Source organism: Ixodes scapularis, unplaced genomic scaffold (genome assembly GCF_016920785.2).
Source record: "Ixodes scapularis isolate PalLabHiFi unplaced genomic scaffold, ASM1692078v2 PGA_scaffold5__190_contigs__length_132052651, whole genome shotgun sequence".
In the NCBI taxonomy this organism is placed as follows: domain Eukaryota; kingdom Metazoa; phylum Arthropoda; class Arachnida; order Ixodida; family Ixodidae; genus Ixodes; species Ixodes scapularis.
The window spans coordinates 46243547-46260967 of record NW_024609880.1 but is presented as its reverse complement, the minus strand read 5'-3'; the positions used below and the strand labels follow the sequence as shown (position 1 = coordinate 46260967).

Sequence of the window (17421 nt, the reverse complement as noted above, 5' to 3'; positions counted from 1 at the left end):
ATCGCGTATTCTAAACTAGAAATATTTTACGTCTTGTGAAATTATCATGCACAACATATTTAAATGAACTGAAAATTGTTTTTTTAGCGAAACCTTAAAAAGACTGCCAAAATTTTCAAACATACGATAATTTCATTGGTCCTCGCAAGTACAAAAAAGAGTCCGCACGTATTTTATTCCTGCGTGATTCATAGGCGTTTCTGCCTTCTTAAACTGAAGATACTCATTCACTGACACTTCCTTAACACCATCGCACCAAAAAGTAGCTTCTCCAAAAACCGCTTGAGTGTCCCTTTAAAGCTACTACTCTAAGATTACAGCGTGCTTGCGAGCGGGTGAAAAGTAATAGGTTCCACGTAAGATGCGTCTTCTCTCTACATTCATTTTAATACAGAAGCGCTAACCTTAAGATTCTAAGTCTTACGTTCGTACCGCGACCATGCTTTAACCGACTGCTTTGCTACACCAACGCTTAATCATTTCAAAGCACCGTAACGTCTATCACTGCGGTAAACCTTGTAGGTGTGGCCAAAACAGCCTTCGCACTTTAGTCAAGGTCCCGTAAAATATAAAGACCGTAGTCCGGTAGTCTAGCAATCTGTTCGAAACTGGTTGCTCTCATACGAAAACCAGGCACGTTTTAAATATTACTCTGAACTTCCGTGTTTTGTTATAGTGGACACACCAACAACAGCACCGGACGGGAAAGTGCAGACATTATTTGAGCGTGCGTAGTACCACAACCTGAAGCGTTCCTATGGACAATGTGCTCGTGTTCAAGCCTATTAACAAAGAAAACATGTATATAATAAAAATCACGAAGCACATGCGTGGGAGCTGGCGAACTTCGAACATCTTAAAAACCGACTTTTGTTTTTTTCGTTTTTTTGTTGTTGTTTAGTGTCGTGTCTTTAGCATGCTAGAACTGATATTTTTTTTTTATCGTATAATGAAACTTGGCTTGACTTGTAAACCGTGTTTAATTGTTTTCAAGAATTGGTTGAACTGTGCCTGCCAGTTTTTTTTAATAGTAAAAGAAGGCTCCGGCGCTGCAGAGAATAAGTAAATAAAAATAAAAGGAAGGCCGTCACACATATTAGAGAAAGTACGCCTTCCTTACACTGCATGCTAAGAGCCAAATAAAGCTGATAAAATAAATAAATATTCTGCGAATTAGGAAGCGTAGATGATGTAATTAAACTCAAAAGTGAGATAGGAACTTCTAAACACAGTAGACACCCGTGTCTGCACCGTCTGTTGCAAGGCTCGATACGTGCTTTGAAACGCGTGATAACAGGGAAGTGCTCACTTCTCGGTTGCGTGCAAGAAGGGCGCAAGAACGCAGGCAGAGCGACCAATTTTCTCGTAATGATGGGACAGCAAGGCCGAAGGCTGAGTTGTTTATTCTGGGAGTGCACATTCGTTGATCACGTACACTCATGTCCGATCCCACTTCATGTGCATCGCGTGAGATAACATGAGCTGCCCGGCCAATACCACCTAGATGCAAGGCCAGGCTTTTGACTTCATTGTTAATGGATCCCAAATAACCCCAGGTGGCAAACATACGCTGAAGGTCGACGAGAGTCACCGCAAGACGGCTCAGCCGGTGCAGAGCCGTGTATAGAAAATCTGATCAATGGGAGAAGACGGCGAAAGCCGGGTGGGAGCGGCGAAAGCGGCTGTGCCGTCTGCGTAGCATGTTCCCCTAGTGACGATCTTGCGAAGTAAGAATGAGCTGAGATGACCTTGAAGAATTCGCTTAATTCGTTGCAAGTATAATTTTTTTTTTTTTTTGATTCTGGATGAGGTTGAAAGTAGATGAATGTGTAGCTGTAATTGGTGGAAAAGGGGAGTTTAAGGTGTTGAGCGCGTTCACTGAGCCAGGAAAGGTGACAGTGACGAGAAAATTTTCGTTAAAGATAAGCGAAAATGTGAATGTTGGGTGCGCGTTCGGGGTTATTTTTTCGTAAAAACTACCATGGAACCGAATCTGCAGTTTTCACCGGGCAGCCGGAAATCAAGAGAAAGATTGACTACGTCCTGAACGTCGCCGTGACGATGACGTCACGAGGGTTGTCTTTTCAGTTACGAAGAGTCGCAAATTTGAAAACTTGCGGGATAAAATTAAATCCTTGAATGCATCCACTAAATGATAACATTTGGGGGGAGGAAGAAAGTCGCCAGCCTTGTCTTCTTGGGAAGATTGGTCAAGCCCGAAGGCATGGCTTTTGGGGCCTGACTGACCTCTGACGCTTTGCGATAGGCGTTGCTATGCGAACCCCAGTTTCTGCTATGCACGACTGGCAAAGATTATCGACGGGTGTGGCATGTAAAACCAAAATTCATACCGGAAGCGCTTAGCTTGAACGACGATGAAACCTTGCCAACAGCGGTTTTACTGTCTCGGGGAAGCTTATTTATGCATCTATAAAGCCTCCCCTGTTTCTCGAGTAGGCGATATACGGCTCTAGGGTTTAAGGAATTTAAAGTATACGTTCTCGCCTTCAAGATCGCTTCGGTGTGAAGCACGCCAGCAAAGTGTCTCGAATACCTTGTTTCTAGCTCCAAGTTCGTATGCCTCGAATTATACATTAAAGACTGAATACAAGTTCGCAATCCCGACTCTGCGCAAAGTATAGCCCCTTTGAATGCGATGGTTCGTCGATTCTCCAAAGGCGCTCTCACACTGCTGTAATGCATCGTACAAAAGACTTTCTGCAGGCACTAGGGAGTTTTAGTGAACAGTTTATGCACATTCAATACGGTACAATGGGCCATCCGGTTCAAAGTGCGCATGCGCTGCCACAGAAGACTCAGACATGCGCAGTTTGTACCGTATCAGGTGTGCAAAAACGGTTCCCTAAACTCCCTACTGTCTGAGACGTCTTTCCTTTCCGTTCGACGATCCTCCTCTCACAATTGGTCACGCAATAGAACAGTCTCGCAGACGGGTTCGAAAGCGTGCGTATGTTTGAGGCACGTCCGCGGATAATGATCTCATCATTTATGGAGCCAACAGCGCGTGTCTTTTGCGTGATGTTATGGGCAGTGAGTGCGACTGCGACTTCAAGGCCCCCGGTCTCAGAACAATTAAATTTCAGCCCGCAAAATAAATAATTAGAAGGCTCATCAGTCTGCCGGAAACCTAAATGGGGATAAAAAAAATTTCACGCCACTTAAAATATTGCTTAGCGATCGATTAAAGCTGTGAAAAAAGAAAAAGAAAACAACAAAAACTGGCTGTTTATCGAGTTGAGAGCCTCCAGGGAACGGAAGCGAACTCAAACTTTCCATATGGGTGAGAAAGCAGGGTGCATACGTACCCGGTCGAGGGCTGCCCGCTGGCTATCCGACAGGTCCTCCAGATAACCGCTCATCGTGCTCTGCAGCTGAGCGATATACACCGGCGCCCACACGTCACACACACGCTGGATAGGCGGGGAGATTTCACTCTCCTTTTCCACAGTGCTTTAGTCGACTGGCAGCCTGCGGGCCGGGCGTGCGAATGCCGTTTGCGGACTGCGTACTTGAGAGATATGCGCCTTCCGATTCAAAGGGGTGGAGGAGTGCGAGGGGCTAAAATCTCTGGCAGCGTCCTCGAACATTCATTCGTCCCTCGGCGCGCGCGGCGGAGAAATTATTCCCGAGCGTGAGGTGTGTACGCTAACATCGGCGACGGCTTGAAATTTGCGACTGAGTACACGGGTGCCCGAGGCAAAAATCATCCGTCATTATACCGCTGTGCACGCACTGTGGAGTCCGCGGGCGCCCCGGCGTTTCGCCGAGCGTTCGTACCGCTTCCACGGTGTTATGTTTACGCGATGATCGCTATATATCAGGTGTCCCGTGGACAAGGACGGAAAACGCGGCCCGCCGAGGCTCATTTATCTTGTCCGAGGCAAGCGCTTCTTCTTTCCGAGTGTTGCGTTGAGGTAGTAGAAATGCGACTTGCCAGATACGAGCTTAATCACCTTTTGCCTTCGCACAATTACCGGCTTAAATGTATTTCCCGAGTCTTACCCTCGCAAATATTTTCGTGGGACTGCTTCCTCGAGGAATGGGTACCGATTTTTATTATATTTAGCTTAATTTTTGTGTGAGCCTTCGCTAATTATTTTTATTATTACACTATTACAAAAAGACAAAGTTGCAGTGACATGGGAGGCTTTGAGGAGCATCGCAAGCCATTAGAATTCCTTTTTCGATTGACTAAAGTGTCAATATATTACCCTGCTTGAGATTTGGTGTAAGACTGTGTCCAACACCATTGAAAAATTGCAGAGAACAACGCAAGAGAGCCTCTCCGCTTTCTTAGGCTTGTTAAATTAACAGAGGAATTGAAAACAAAACAAATACATATCAGACTCGATACACTTCAAGTCAAATCATTTCCGCCGAACTCTACTGTGATGGCAAAAGCTGCCGCCTGAGGCCCCATTACTGATAGTGAGTGTTTTCTGGTTTGGCCTCTTCACTCCGAGTAGGCCAATTCAAATTCGCGGTGACAAGTAAATTTATACAAAAAAAAAAAATGCAGGCCGAAATTTTGTTACGTCTCTAACTGATCAGTCTAACCAAGCGCCAGTCATTTTGTACTGACCTCAAACAAAATAACCTTCGAATAAGTTTTTACAATTTGGTCTCCAACAAAGCAAGTGTTCCTCTAAAAAAAAAAAGAAAAGTGAGGTAATAGAGCGCATGGTTGGGCATTGTTTCTAGTAAATGCCATCACTCGCAGCGTTCAATATTGGGATGGGCGGATGGGGGGCGGTATGAAAAAGTAATTATTGAGATAAGGAAGGAGATGGAAACGCGATATTATTTTAGGGCATCGGCGCAAATAAGGAAAGTTGAGCCGCTGATTCCTTGTACAGAGCAAAAGACACTTGCATTACGGAGAAACACTTCCATCAAAATTACGCGTCACCGCGACCTGGGTAAGCGCTAATAGACACTTTCCAAGATTTTTAAATGATGCATAGATTAGATGCGGTCGCCATCAGTTCGGCATGCACCTTGCGCGGGCTTCTGACTCCGATTCCTTCAGACCCTGTTCCCGGATGAACAAGACGCAGCAATACTTCGCTTTCGGCAAAAGGGTTTATTCACTCACTTATTGCCTGGGGGTTTCGGGATCGGGGAACGGTCATCAGCGAGGCTGGGGAGAGTCCGCTGCCGCTGCAGCTGCTCCTAGTCCCAGCGGTGGTCGTTCAGATAGCGTCATGGGGATGTCGTCGTCCAGGGTCGCCGTCCGGTCCGTTTGTCGAGTCCGCCACTGGACTTCCCACCCGCACTTCCCGGGCCAGCGTTCGTGTCCCGTCGAATCCCGCGCCAGCGTCCTCGTCTGTCCCACTGCACCATTCCTCGTGTCCCGCCGTTAGAAAGAGCCGCCGTACCAGAGAGAGCCCCCTTTTTCCTGCTTCCGCTTTACAAAAGCATTGGGTCCCTTGTTCCGAAAAGTCAGTCGCGTGATGTCAGTTGGCTAGGGGAGTGGTGTACCCGGATCTTCTTGTCCGGGTACACCTTCGGGCCGGAAGGGTACCCTGGCCCGAAGGTGTACCAGAAGGGTACCCTGGCCCGAAGGTGTACCAGAAGGGTACCCTGGCCCAAATGGTCGGCGCGGGGGATCTCCCCAACTGTATAGCACGCATTGGACGCGAGCGCTTCATCAGCATTTGGAGTGTACTCGCATTACACACGAGTGTTGCGTCAGTGCTCGACGCGAACTCGGAACCAACCACGGGCTGCACGCCGGAAGCGATGTGACCAAATAATGGTGGCTGCGCATAACCTAGGCATCATTTCACAATTTCAGAAGTGGATCTAAAATTCCAATTACACCTTCTGGTTGCCAAACTACCAGCAATGGCTGCTACCGCAGCCAATCACGTTGCGGTATCGGCCGACAAGAACGCCAAAGGACGAATCCCGATCAGAGTAACAAGTATAATTATATTGACAAATACGTTTTGGTCGAGGTATAACGCTTGCGAAGCTTGCAGGTGTTCGCGAACATTAAAATTGTACAGATTGGATAATTTGTTAAAGTTGCTGTACGTACAATGTCTGGTGTTTTGGGGTTTGGTAAAAAAAGAACCTTCTTCTTCCTCAACGCAAGAAAAAACTACTTACCGTGGCGCGCTTGGTCTCTACCCAGACGTATCGCTGGCGGTTCGGAACGGATACCGGTTTTTCGAGAACTTACCCTTACCGGATATAAGAGTTGCGAGCGATTTCTGCAAATATTAAATGGGACCCGTTCCCAGTACCCGAAGCAATTTGTCTCAATGTATTCGTGGTTTTTGTTGGACTAGGTCGTCGTTGTTTTAAAGCGGTAGCTCTAAAGGGGCGATGCAACGATTTCTGTCCTTGCGCAAATATCGTTCAGAAGGAATCCCTGATGTTAATGACCTATGAAACTTGCGGTCGCTTTTCAATATAGGCAAAAAAACAAAAACAAAAAAAAAACGAACAGCGGTTATTCTTAAGTTGCAGCCACAACGAGCGGCCACATTACCTGGAGCCGATTAAATGCCGCCAATGTTAATCATAGCTACACGCTGGGGTTGGTAAAGCACAGGACACGTGCTGAGTTCCAGACATTGTCATGGGTCTAAATCGAGTGCTCACGCAATGCTCGGGTTCAATCTATGAGCCTATACGAAAGTCATCACTGGGGTATATTTCGATCCCCCAGCTACGTCATAAAGTTCTGCGAAGGAGAGATTAAAAAAAACGCTCGCTTTTATTCTTGATATTACAACGCAACAAAGGAGTTTCTTGGTCAGTGGCGTTGCGTGCGTGGGTACCTAGGTCCCACTAGTACCAGTAAACTCGTGTAAAGTGAAAAACATCCCAAGCGGATAAAGTTTCACGGCCCCTTTAAAGGCCCAACCACGCTCAAGGTCATGTCCTCAAGGTCAAGTACAGCCCCTGCGTGCAAGGTCGCGTCATGTGCCAGCCACGGACTGTGTCGCGTACAAGTTCACGTAATGCCCGTGACTGAAGTGCAATGTCGCGTAATCAGAGTCACCTAAGCGCTGGTTCCGTAAGCTCCATTCGCGTAGGGGCCGGTCGCGTAAGCTCTTAAAGCGCGAAACACATGTACGACGAAACCGTCCGATCCGACGTCCGACCACGCAATACGACGGTCGGAGGCGAGGATTTTCAACGCCCTCCGATGCGACGAAAACCCTCTCCCCCCAAGGTCATTCCGGCAGTCCGCACGTCGGATTGGAAGGTTTCGTCGTACATGTCTTTCGCGTTTAAGTGTCGGTAGCTGAAGCTGGTGTGACGGGACGTTCTTGTCATTATGATCGAGGTCGCCTTGGACCTCAAGGACGTCCAAGGCGTCATTGAGGTCGCCTTGGACGTCGTCCTTGACATCGTCCTTGATGTTGTCCTAAAGGTTGTCCTGGGGTTGTCCTAGAGGTCGTTCCTCAGGTCACCTTAGAGGTTGTCGTAGAGGTCGTCCTAGAGGTACTTCTTGACGTCGTCCTCTAGGACGTCATCCTCGACTTCGTCATAGACGGCGTCCTTGCGGTCATCTAGAGGTCGTCTTCTGTGTCGCCCGAGACGCTGTTTTCGACGTCGCTCTCGACATCGTCTTAGACGTCGTCCTTGACTTCGTCCACGACCTCGTCCTTGACGTCTTTTTCGATGGGTACACGGCATATTATAACCATTTTATCACGGTGTCATTTACTTTCCTATTGCTTGATTAAAGTGGCAATACTATAGATTTTAGATTGCGTCTTTTAGAGATAATAAAATTCTGCATCGAAAGAAGAGGCTTTAGGTGACATAGTCGTTTGCTGCGGAGCTACTGTATGTGGCAGCGCAGCTGCCAGGGTAGCGCCACGCTTTTCCGTGTGCCGCATCTCACCGCGATTGGGCACAAGCGGTACCATAGCAACCAGCCGAGCTGGCACCCTGACCAGAGCAACCGAGTGACTACTCGTCACGTGACCTCGCAAGAGCTGTGATGTCACCGGTAAGATGGCAGCGCCCGGAGCTGGTAGATACGAGTTTGCTCGGTGCGCGGTAGTCTTAATGTGCCGCTGCTTGCCGACGATTTCGGACTTCATTGTGCTCTCTAACGTAAGTATAACGTGAAGATCTGAAAGAATGAGACTTCATACCTTTTCTGTCCAAGATTGCTCTGGATATCATCACCTGTCCGACAGCATCAGTCATAGCGCCGTAGCGTTGCTTGAATTCCCGGATGTGTTCGAGGATCGATAAGACTTTTAGCATGCAATTTTCGCATACTCTTGGTTTTGTTTAAACGTTGGACTGTCTGAGAATCGATGCGAAATGTATGCGCCGCATGTTGGGCTTTGGGAAATTTGTCTCTCGTGCGAAACGGCGCCGTGTTGTTTGAAGACCGGTGGCGTCGCTGCGTTTCCATAGGAGCTAAGCCTTTTTCTTTCTTCACTTTTTCCTCAGGTAAGTTCGCTCTTTGCAAATTTCACAAAAAAAAATGCTCCATCTGTGGGCAACGCTGCACAGAGTTGTAGCGCGATAGGTTAAGAAACCGAATTTTCCGGTCGATATAAAAAGTCTGGCGTCTCCTTGTATCACCCGGTAGATAATTTTGCGTCGTGGTCGCTACTCGGGCAGCTACGCTGCCATATAAAGAGATGAAATCTGAAAGAAGTAGAAAAACCTGTCCTTAAAGGGAAGCTGAAACACCTTTTTTTCTTCTCAAAAAACAAAAACGAGTTAGATGTGAATTTTGACGTTTTTTTCGCCGTGAACCTTAGTATCACGTTCGTTTTCCCCGAAGATAAAACTATACGCAAGAGAGCACAAAAAACCTCCGACGAGTCGTAACGTCCTACTAGTTTTTGGGGCCTCCAGCGCGTGCAGGTATATTCCCTTAACCGACAGCAGTCGTGACGTCTCTTTTTGACCTCTTTGAATATAACAAGACTGCGTGTGCATAGCTTTGACAGGTTATGAAGATGCTCGAAAGCGGAGATTCTAAAAGTACCGCTGAAGCCCCTCCAGGAAGAAGAGGCTTCAGCGGTGCTTTAAAAATTCATTTCTGCAGCCTCCGTGCACTAAATTAAAAACTAATCCCTATATTCGTAAATCTGGTTGCCAAATTAAGATGACTTAGGTGTTTTCTCTGTGATACATAACCGCCTCAGTTTCTCTCTAAAGGTACTTTGAGGAGGCTTCTGAAATTGCCTAAATATAACACCAGCTCACTCTGCGGGATCTAAGCATTCTGGAAATTCATAAATCATAACGATGCGCGGAAGAATTCCCTAATAAAAAAGCAATCAAAGATTGAACACACCGAGCTCATCTCTGGCGTTGGGAGGAACATCGTTCCGGCAACCAAGACGACTTGTGACCAATGAAAACGCGACATTTCGCTGAGATTGCAAACGCTGTTATTAGAAAATGTGTCTGCTTTTGCGCGAGGATCCTTCTCTTGCTATTGGCTGACAGTGGTCCTGGTTCCGGAACATGCTCCTCCCAGCGCCGGAGAAGACCTCTTTGTGTTGCGATCTTTGATTGCTTTCTAGAGCGCAGCTGTTAAGCGCCCGTTTCTGGCTTGAGCGGCGTCGCCGTCGCCGTCGGCGTAACCAAAGTCACCTCAAGGTCACGTGACCCCCAAGGCCACGTGCCCCCCAAAGTCACCCCAAGGTCACGTGACCCCCCGAGGTCACGTCATGCAAGCGTGACGTTTTGCATTGCTTAATGTCACAACTCAGACCGCGTTTTTTGGTCTAAACATATGTTTCATCATCGTCATTCGCTGAGCTGCCTCCGTAAGTGGCGGTGATTGGCTCTCCGAGTGCTGTGCGGGAAAGCAGACGCACGGGCATTTTTTAGAGTGTAGACTTCAGAGAGAAAATACTTAGATTAAAAAATGCATTCATACTCAAGAATACTAGCATCAAAATAAGTGACGATTTCTCAAAACGTGTTCAGAACATCCGACAACGTTTATGGAAAAGTTCAGAAACCGAACGAGCAAAAGGTGAACGAATCAAACTGAGGTTTGACAAGATTATAGTAAACAACGTTACATACGCGTGGGATGAAGTACGAGGGAAGAAATACAGTCTGCCAGGACCCTCAAGACCCTTACATTTAGCTAAAAAAAGATCACAGCTGCTCCTAATTAATATAAACACTAGAAGCACTGTGAATAAAACGATCGAGCTAGAACACATTCTTCTTGCACGAGAACCAGACATGGTTATTATTACGGAGACATGGATTAACCCATCGATAAATGACTGAAATAATTGCGCCTAACTACACAACAATCAGAAATGATTAACCGGCCAGAAGGGGAGGCGTTGCACTTTGGATGAAATCTGGCCTTCAGTACGCTCGTTTAGACCATATCAAAACGCAGGAACCCAAACGCTGACGCGCCTGTTTTGGAGGATATAAAAGAGTACCTTTTGTTGCATGTCAAAAATCACAATAAGGTCGTTGTTGCTGGCGATTTCAACTTACCTCACATCGACTGAAAAATGTTGCATCCAGGATCGGATGAAAGAAAAGTGCAGAAGCATTACTTGATATCTCCTTTACGTTTAATCTCAACCAACTTGTATACAAACGCACAAGTGTTCAGGGTTCTTCGCAACCTTTATTTGATCTCGTCCTGATTAGCAACGAGCTATCCGACGACAGTGATGTAGACGTTTGAGATGGTATCAGCGATCATAAAATGGTTGCCACCTCCTTCCCCTAACAATGCGCAATCGTGACTTGACAACTACTATTCCTGTATACGACTTCATGAATGCAGATGATGTTTCCATCTTAGATCATCTCGAACTTTTCCTCGACTTATTTTGCTTTTTTTCAGAAACAGAAAATGTGTGCACGAACGATTTGTAGAACTCATTGAGACAATTATTGTCGAAACCATTACTAAATATGTTCCAACAAAAAATAAAACAATAAACAAGCAGAATACTGGGATTACACGAGAGGCAACCTAAACTGGCCGTAGAATTTCAAGACTGCGAAAAAAAAGGAAGAAAACAGCTGCATTAACGGACAAATATCGCCTTATTGAACTGAACCAAACCCATAGACAAACAATATCCTCAGCTAAGGCACGGTACTTCAACTATACACTTCCAAACATTTTGGTATCCTCGCCAAAAAAAATTCTGGAGACACATTCGGTCGAAGCAAAAGATGGCAAACAGTTTCTTAATAAATGGTACTTTAACACAAGAAGCATCCGTAAATGCTAAAAGCCTAAATAGTAATTTTGTTTCTGTGTTCACCGCTGATACCCATTATGTACGACCTGTTGAAAATTTAGATGATATACCAGCGATCAATGAACTGCAGGTATCTGAAGAAGGTATCTTGTCATCATTGCTTAACCTTGACGATAAAGAAATTCAAGGCCCAAATTTAATTTCCATAGCTTTTTTGAAGCGATATGCTAGATGGATTTCTAAATACCTGCATGTTATTCTTCAAAAAATCCTTGTATCTCGGTTTCCTTCCTGATTATTGGAAACTTTCGAAAATAGTTCCCATCCTAATATTCGGAAAGGAAAGAAACGTCCCAAACTATCGAACAATATGAATGGCTTCACAAGGCTGCAAGATGCTAGAACATATCATATGCTCGCACATCAATAGCCATCTATAAGTTCACTCAATAATAACTTAAAAACAGCCTGGTTTAAGGAGGGGACTTTCAACTGTAATTCAACTTCTGTAAACAACCCACGAATTCAGCGAATGCTTAAATCACCGTTCTCAGACGGACGTCCTCTTTCTAGACCTGGCAAAAGCTTTCGATAAGGTATCCGACGACAAACTTTTAGCTAAATACACACAATTTTTAAATCGTACTCCTTATTGAAATGGTTCGAGAATTACCTTAAGGGTAGAAGGCAGTATGTTACATTCAACAATAACGTACCTAGCGTATCACCAGTTGTCACAGGAGTGCCCCAGGGCACGGTTCTGGCACCTGTGTTGTTTTTAATATTTATTAATCATATCGTGAAAACTATCGATGTTCGCATAAAACTGTGCGCAGATGATTACGTACTATTATCTGGAGTAAAACACGTAATGAATCAGTTAGGGCTGGGCGTCAATTAAAAGTTTTAACCCGATTAATCGCCACCCTTTAATCGATTAATTAATCGATTATTCGGTCTCGTTAATTTCCATGCATAATACTTTCAAAAAGTCAAAAATTAATATTTCTTTTCTCTTTTCGCCTTTGCTGAACATGAGGTTGTAGTAGAGATGTCCGGTACATAAAACTATTTATTATACTTGACTACACAAGGTACAGCAATACATGAGCGCGTTGGCCCCGGTGCGGGCGTGTCTCTCCGATCCCGAAAGTGTAACTCGAAACTGTTTACTCAAACGCCCGCGCCCTCCGGCGGCATACCTCAGCAGGCTCTAGTTGCCAGACGCCGGAGGCGAAACCGAAACTAAACGTGTGGCGAAACCGAAACTAGACGTGCGATGTCCACACTACTCCCCCTTCCAGAGATGTTGAAAAATTAAATTAATACATGCACAAATTGTTACGGCACAAATCGTACGGGTTGACGAACCCTTCGTCCACCACGCGTCGTCGGAGAGTCTGCAGAATTTCTCGCCGGCGCACTAGTTGAATGCTCGAGGTGAGCCGGCTTTAATCGATCCACCGAAACCACTTCTGATCGCCCGCGCACTTCGATTGTGTAGTGTTTCGTACCACGACGAATGACTTTAAACGGGCCGTCGTACGGCGGCTGGAGGGGTTTTCTCACAGCATCGCGGCGCAGGAATATATGGGTACAAGTGTCAAGTTCCTTAAACAGGTACACGGTAGGACTCTGTTTAGCACGGGTTGGTGTCGGACGGAGGCTGTCCATGATTGTCCGTAAGCGTGACACGTACTGGAGGGGATCTGGAAGCTGCTCGTCTATGTTGGCTGCAACGAATTGGCCGGGGAGCCGCAGGGTAGTGCCGTAGAGCAACTCAGCGCTGGTGCACTGCAGGTCACTCTTGAGTGTTGTGCGCATGCCCAGGAGGACGAGTGGCAGCACTTCGGTCCAGCGTGAGGGGTCGCCGTAAGCGGTGATTGATGCCTTCAGGTGCCGGTGCATCCGCTCCACCAGGCCGTTAGCTGCGGGGTGATAGGCGGTGGTGCGAATCCGATGTGTTCCCAAGAGCGTTAGGAACTCTCTGAAGAGGGCAGATTCGAACTGGCGACCACGGTCGGTTGTGACCTTAGAAGGTGTACCGAAGCGCGCAATCCACGTCTGCAGAAACGCCTTAGCGACGGTTTCCGCGGACATGTCTCGCAGGGGGATAGCCTCCGGCCAGCGGGTGAAGCGATCCACACAAGTGAGTATGTAGGAACAGTCTTGTGAGGGCGGCAGAGGTCCCACAATGTCAATGTGAACCTCGCTGAACCGGGCATCGGGCGGCAGAAATGGAGAGAGCGGAGAAACAGTGTGACGCTGCACTTTAGAGCGTTGACACTGGGTGCATGTGCGAGCCCAATCTCGAATGTCCGTGTTCATGCCCGGCCACACATATCGGGCTTTCACCAATGCTTGTGTGGCACGGATTCCGGGATGGGAGAGGTTATGCAGAGAGTCGAACACTGAGCGTCGAAAGGACTTCGGCACGAACGGGCGTGCGGTGCCAGTGGAAATGTCGCATGTGAGGAGCTGAGTGCATGTCGGTAGGCGCACGTCTTGAAAAATTAGCGTGGCTGAAGAAGCACGTAGATCTCTGAGCTCTTCATCTTCTTTCTGAAGCGTTGCCATCTTGTCAAAATCAATGGGAGTAGCGGACGAAAGGCTGCCCACGTTGGCGCGTGAGAGAGTGTCAGCTGCGGTGTTTTCAGTTCCCTTTACATGGCGGATGTCGGTGCAGAACTCCGATATGAACGCCAGATGTCGAACTTCTCTTGGGGAGAGCCCATCCGTTTTGGTGGTGAAGGCGTGGATCAGGGGCTTGTGATCTGTCATGATGTGAAATGACCGTCCCTCTAAGAAGTGGCGGAAGTACTTGACCGCCATGTAGACTGCCAGCAGCTCGCGTCCGTAGGTGCTGTAGCGAGTTTCCGCAGGTGACAGGGACTTGGAGAAAAATGCCAGAGGCTGCCAAGTCTCACCAACAAGCTGCTGTAACACCGCGCCAACGCCGCCATCAGATGCGTCCACCATGAGGCGTGTAGCTGCATCTGGTTGAGGGTGGACGAGGAGCGCAGCTGCCGCCAGGTCTTCCTTGATCTGCACGAACGAGGCCTGGGCCTGGTCCGTCCACTCCAACGGAGCGGTGTTCGGCCCCGGGGATGACAGGAGATTGTTCAGAGGATGCAGTGTGCGTGCGCAACCTGGGAGGAATCTTCGGTGGAAGTTAATCAATCCCAGAAATTGCCGAAGTTTTCGTTTGTTAAGTGGCTGAGGGTAATCCCGAATTGCTTGCACCTTATCGCCGAGCGGGCGAAGACCGTCGGAGTTGATGCGATGTCCCAGAAAATTAATTTCACTAGCACCAAACTGACATTTGTCTGGGTTGATGAGTACACCATATTCTTCGAGGCGAGCGAAGAGTTGTCGCAGATGTTTTGCATGTTCTTCAGCAGAAGTGCTGGCGACGAGAATGTCATCGACATACGCGTAGCAGAAATCCAGGCCCCGTGTTATCTCGTCGATAAACCTCTGGAAAGTCTGCGACGCGTTCCGAAGTCCGAAGGGCATCCGGGTATACTCAAACAACCCAAACGGCGTAGTGATGGCCGTTTTTGCGATGTCAGCTTCTTCTACTGGTATTTGGTGGTAGGCTTTGACAAGGTCCACCTTAGAGAACACCGTTGCTCCGTGAAGAGTGGCTACGAAGTCGTGCAGGTGGGGCACAGGGTAGCGGTCTGGTTGGGTCACTTGGTTGAGGAAGCGGTAGTCACCGCAAGGACGCCAATCTCCAGGGGTGGACTTGGGGACCATATGCAGTGGGGACGACCATGGGCTGGAGGACGGTCGCACGATTCCGAGTTCAAGCATGTGCTCGAACTCTCGCCGAGCCACGTTCAGTCGCTCAGGTGGTAGTCGGCGAGGGCGTGCATGAACGGGTGGTCCCGACGTGATGATATGGTGCGTGATGTTGTGCTTTATGGGGCGAGTTGTGGTCACTGGAGACGTCAGGGAAGAAAACTCACGCAGCAAATCCTCGAAGTCTGACTTGACTTGCGGTCGAAGTAGTGTTGAAGTCACCGCCCCCGTGGCCTCTGCGATGCCGTGCACGGACAGGAGCGTTGTGGCATCTCGTAGCCGGGTGTTGCGCATGTCAACGAGAAGACCGAAGTGGCGGAGGAAATCAGCTCCGAGGATGGCGTGACTGACGTCGGCAACCAAGAAAACCCAGCGAAAAGTTCGGCGTAGACCGATGTCCATCGTCTGAGAGCGTTGGCCGTACGTTGCAATTTTTGTAGCATTCACAGCTTGCAAGTTGTAGCTTGGGCGCCTCAGACGATCGACACGGGAAGCTGGGATTGCACTAACCTCTGCACCTGTGTCCACCAGAAAGCGGGTCTTGGATACTTTGTCCACAACATAAAATAGGCGTGGTTGAGAAGGCACTCCTGATATGTGAGACAATTTTCCAGGTTGAATTTGCGCTTGGGATGGCACGAAATGTTCACTCTTCAAATTAATTTTGTTATTATGAGAACTGTTCATTGAAGGCTCCCCCCGCTGCTCATTTTGGCTAGTTGGGCAGGTGAAAGATGGAGAAAAGCGGCGCGCCGGGCGGCCAGGGGCACCGGCCGCTTTCAGTGCGTGGCCCGGGTGTTTCCCTGTTGAGCGCAGGGCAGGACGCACTTGGTGGCGTCGTCGCCAAAGCGGTGGTGGTACCAGCAAACTCCAGTACTCTCAGCAGCGCGCGACGACCCACGAGGGCGAGAAAAGGAGCGAGGGCGTCTCGGCCGTGGTTTTTCCAGGGTTGCAAGTGACTGCGCGATGCGCTGGACCTCGTCGCGCAGGGCTCTGAATTCCGTGAAGGAAACCAGGTTCTTTACTTCGTTTGAGGCTGGAAGCGCTTGAACCGAGCTGTCGATGGCAGAGATGCTGGGTGACGCAACTTCCACTACCCTATCCGCCAGGGCAGCGAGATCGTCAAGCGTCATGTCTCCGGCACCCGCCAACACCATGCACACATTAGCTGGTAGGCGCTGCAAAAACAACTGCCGAAGGAGCGAGTCGTCGACCGTCGAAGCTTTCTCCCCGAGCAGCTGGCGCATCCCGCGGAGTAACTGGGACGGTTTTCGGTCCCCCAGGTCCTCCGCAGTCAGGAGCTGTTGCAGGCGCTTCTGCTCGGAGAGGGTGGTGCGGCGGACGAGCTCGAGTTTCAGCCGGTCGAATGGCTGGTCGGCCGGGGGAGAGAGTATGATGTCGCGCACCTCCGCTGCTTCCGTTGGGTTGAGGGCGGCGATTACGTGGTGAAATTTCGTTTGTTGGGAGGTTATACGTCTCGTCGCAAATTGGGCTTCAACTTGCGCGAACCAGAGGGCTGGGTCCGCCGGCCAGAAGCACGGAAGTTTGAGAGCGACGGTGGAGACGGTGGGGGAAAGCGGTGCCTGGGCGGCCGTGTCAGCCGCGGAACCGTTGCTGGAAGTCATGTTTGCTCACCGGTGGTTGCTTGGGGTCGTGTGACCGGGGTGTGCTGTCCGGAACTCCGGGTCACCAATTATGTAGTAGAGATGTCCGGTACATAAAACTATTTATTATACTTGACTACACAAGGTACAGCAATACATGAGCGCGTTGGCCCCGGTGCGGGCGTGTCTCTCCGATCCCGAAAGTGTAACTCGAAACTGTTTACTCAAACGCCCGCGCCCTCCGGCGGCATACCTCAGCAGGCTCTAGTTGCCAGACGCCGGAGGCGAAACCGAAACTAAACGTGTGGCGAAACCGAAACTAGACGTGCGATGTCCACAAGGTAAAGGGCTTAATACACAAGTTTTATTTTGAATCAAACTTAATGTGTAGTGAAGAACAGTTCGGAGGCACTCACACATTATTACTTTAGCTGCATGAGGTAAAAGGTTCGGTGATATTATGTGGCAGGAGCGACCTCCTTTGATTGTTCGCACTATAGTCTCTCTCTGCTGCGCTAAACGGACACTCAAACGCTATTGAAGTGGCCGGGAGACGTGTAACCTTCAGCACCTTTTTCAGGAGTTACAAATCTTCCCCCTACAGTTTACTTTAGGCTAAATTTTGACCTAAAGTTTGCCCTCCATAGAGGTGTTCTCGTACACGTCTGCGTGGTGAAAGCATTTACTTTTTACTTTATTTTGGTTCGTTAAATTATTACCGATTAACCGGTTAAAAAATTAATCGCGATTAAAGCATTAATCGAATTATCGGTAGGTAAATCGACCAAATGCCCAGCTCT

General features: G+C 48.3%; 2 protein-coding genes across 2 annotated transcripts in view; both read right to left on the bottom strand.

The window, feature by feature from the left end:
* The window catches only part of LOC115327629 (SEC14-like protein 4), a 68599-nt gene extending 64789 nt beyond the window's left edge, over positions 1 to 3810 (bottom strand). The window contains exon 1 of the mRNA XM_029988667.4: positions 3327 to 3810. Within this exon, the coding sequence (XP_029844527.2) occupies positions 3327 to 3380 (54 nt within the window). The 5' untranslated portion in view covers positions 3381 to 3810. The remainder of the gene's footprint in view (positions 1 to 3326) is intronic.
* Positions 3811 to 15796: 11986 nt separating this feature from the next.
* On the bottom strand, positions 15797 to 16471 carry LOC121838123 (the record flags this gene model as incomplete). Its single annotated transcript, XM_042294195.1, has 1 exon — positions 15797 to 16471. A coding segment is annotated over one exon (675 nt), but the record flags the coding sequence as incomplete, so codon positions are not given.
* Between the last annotated feature and the right edge of the window lie 950 nt (positions 16472 to 17421).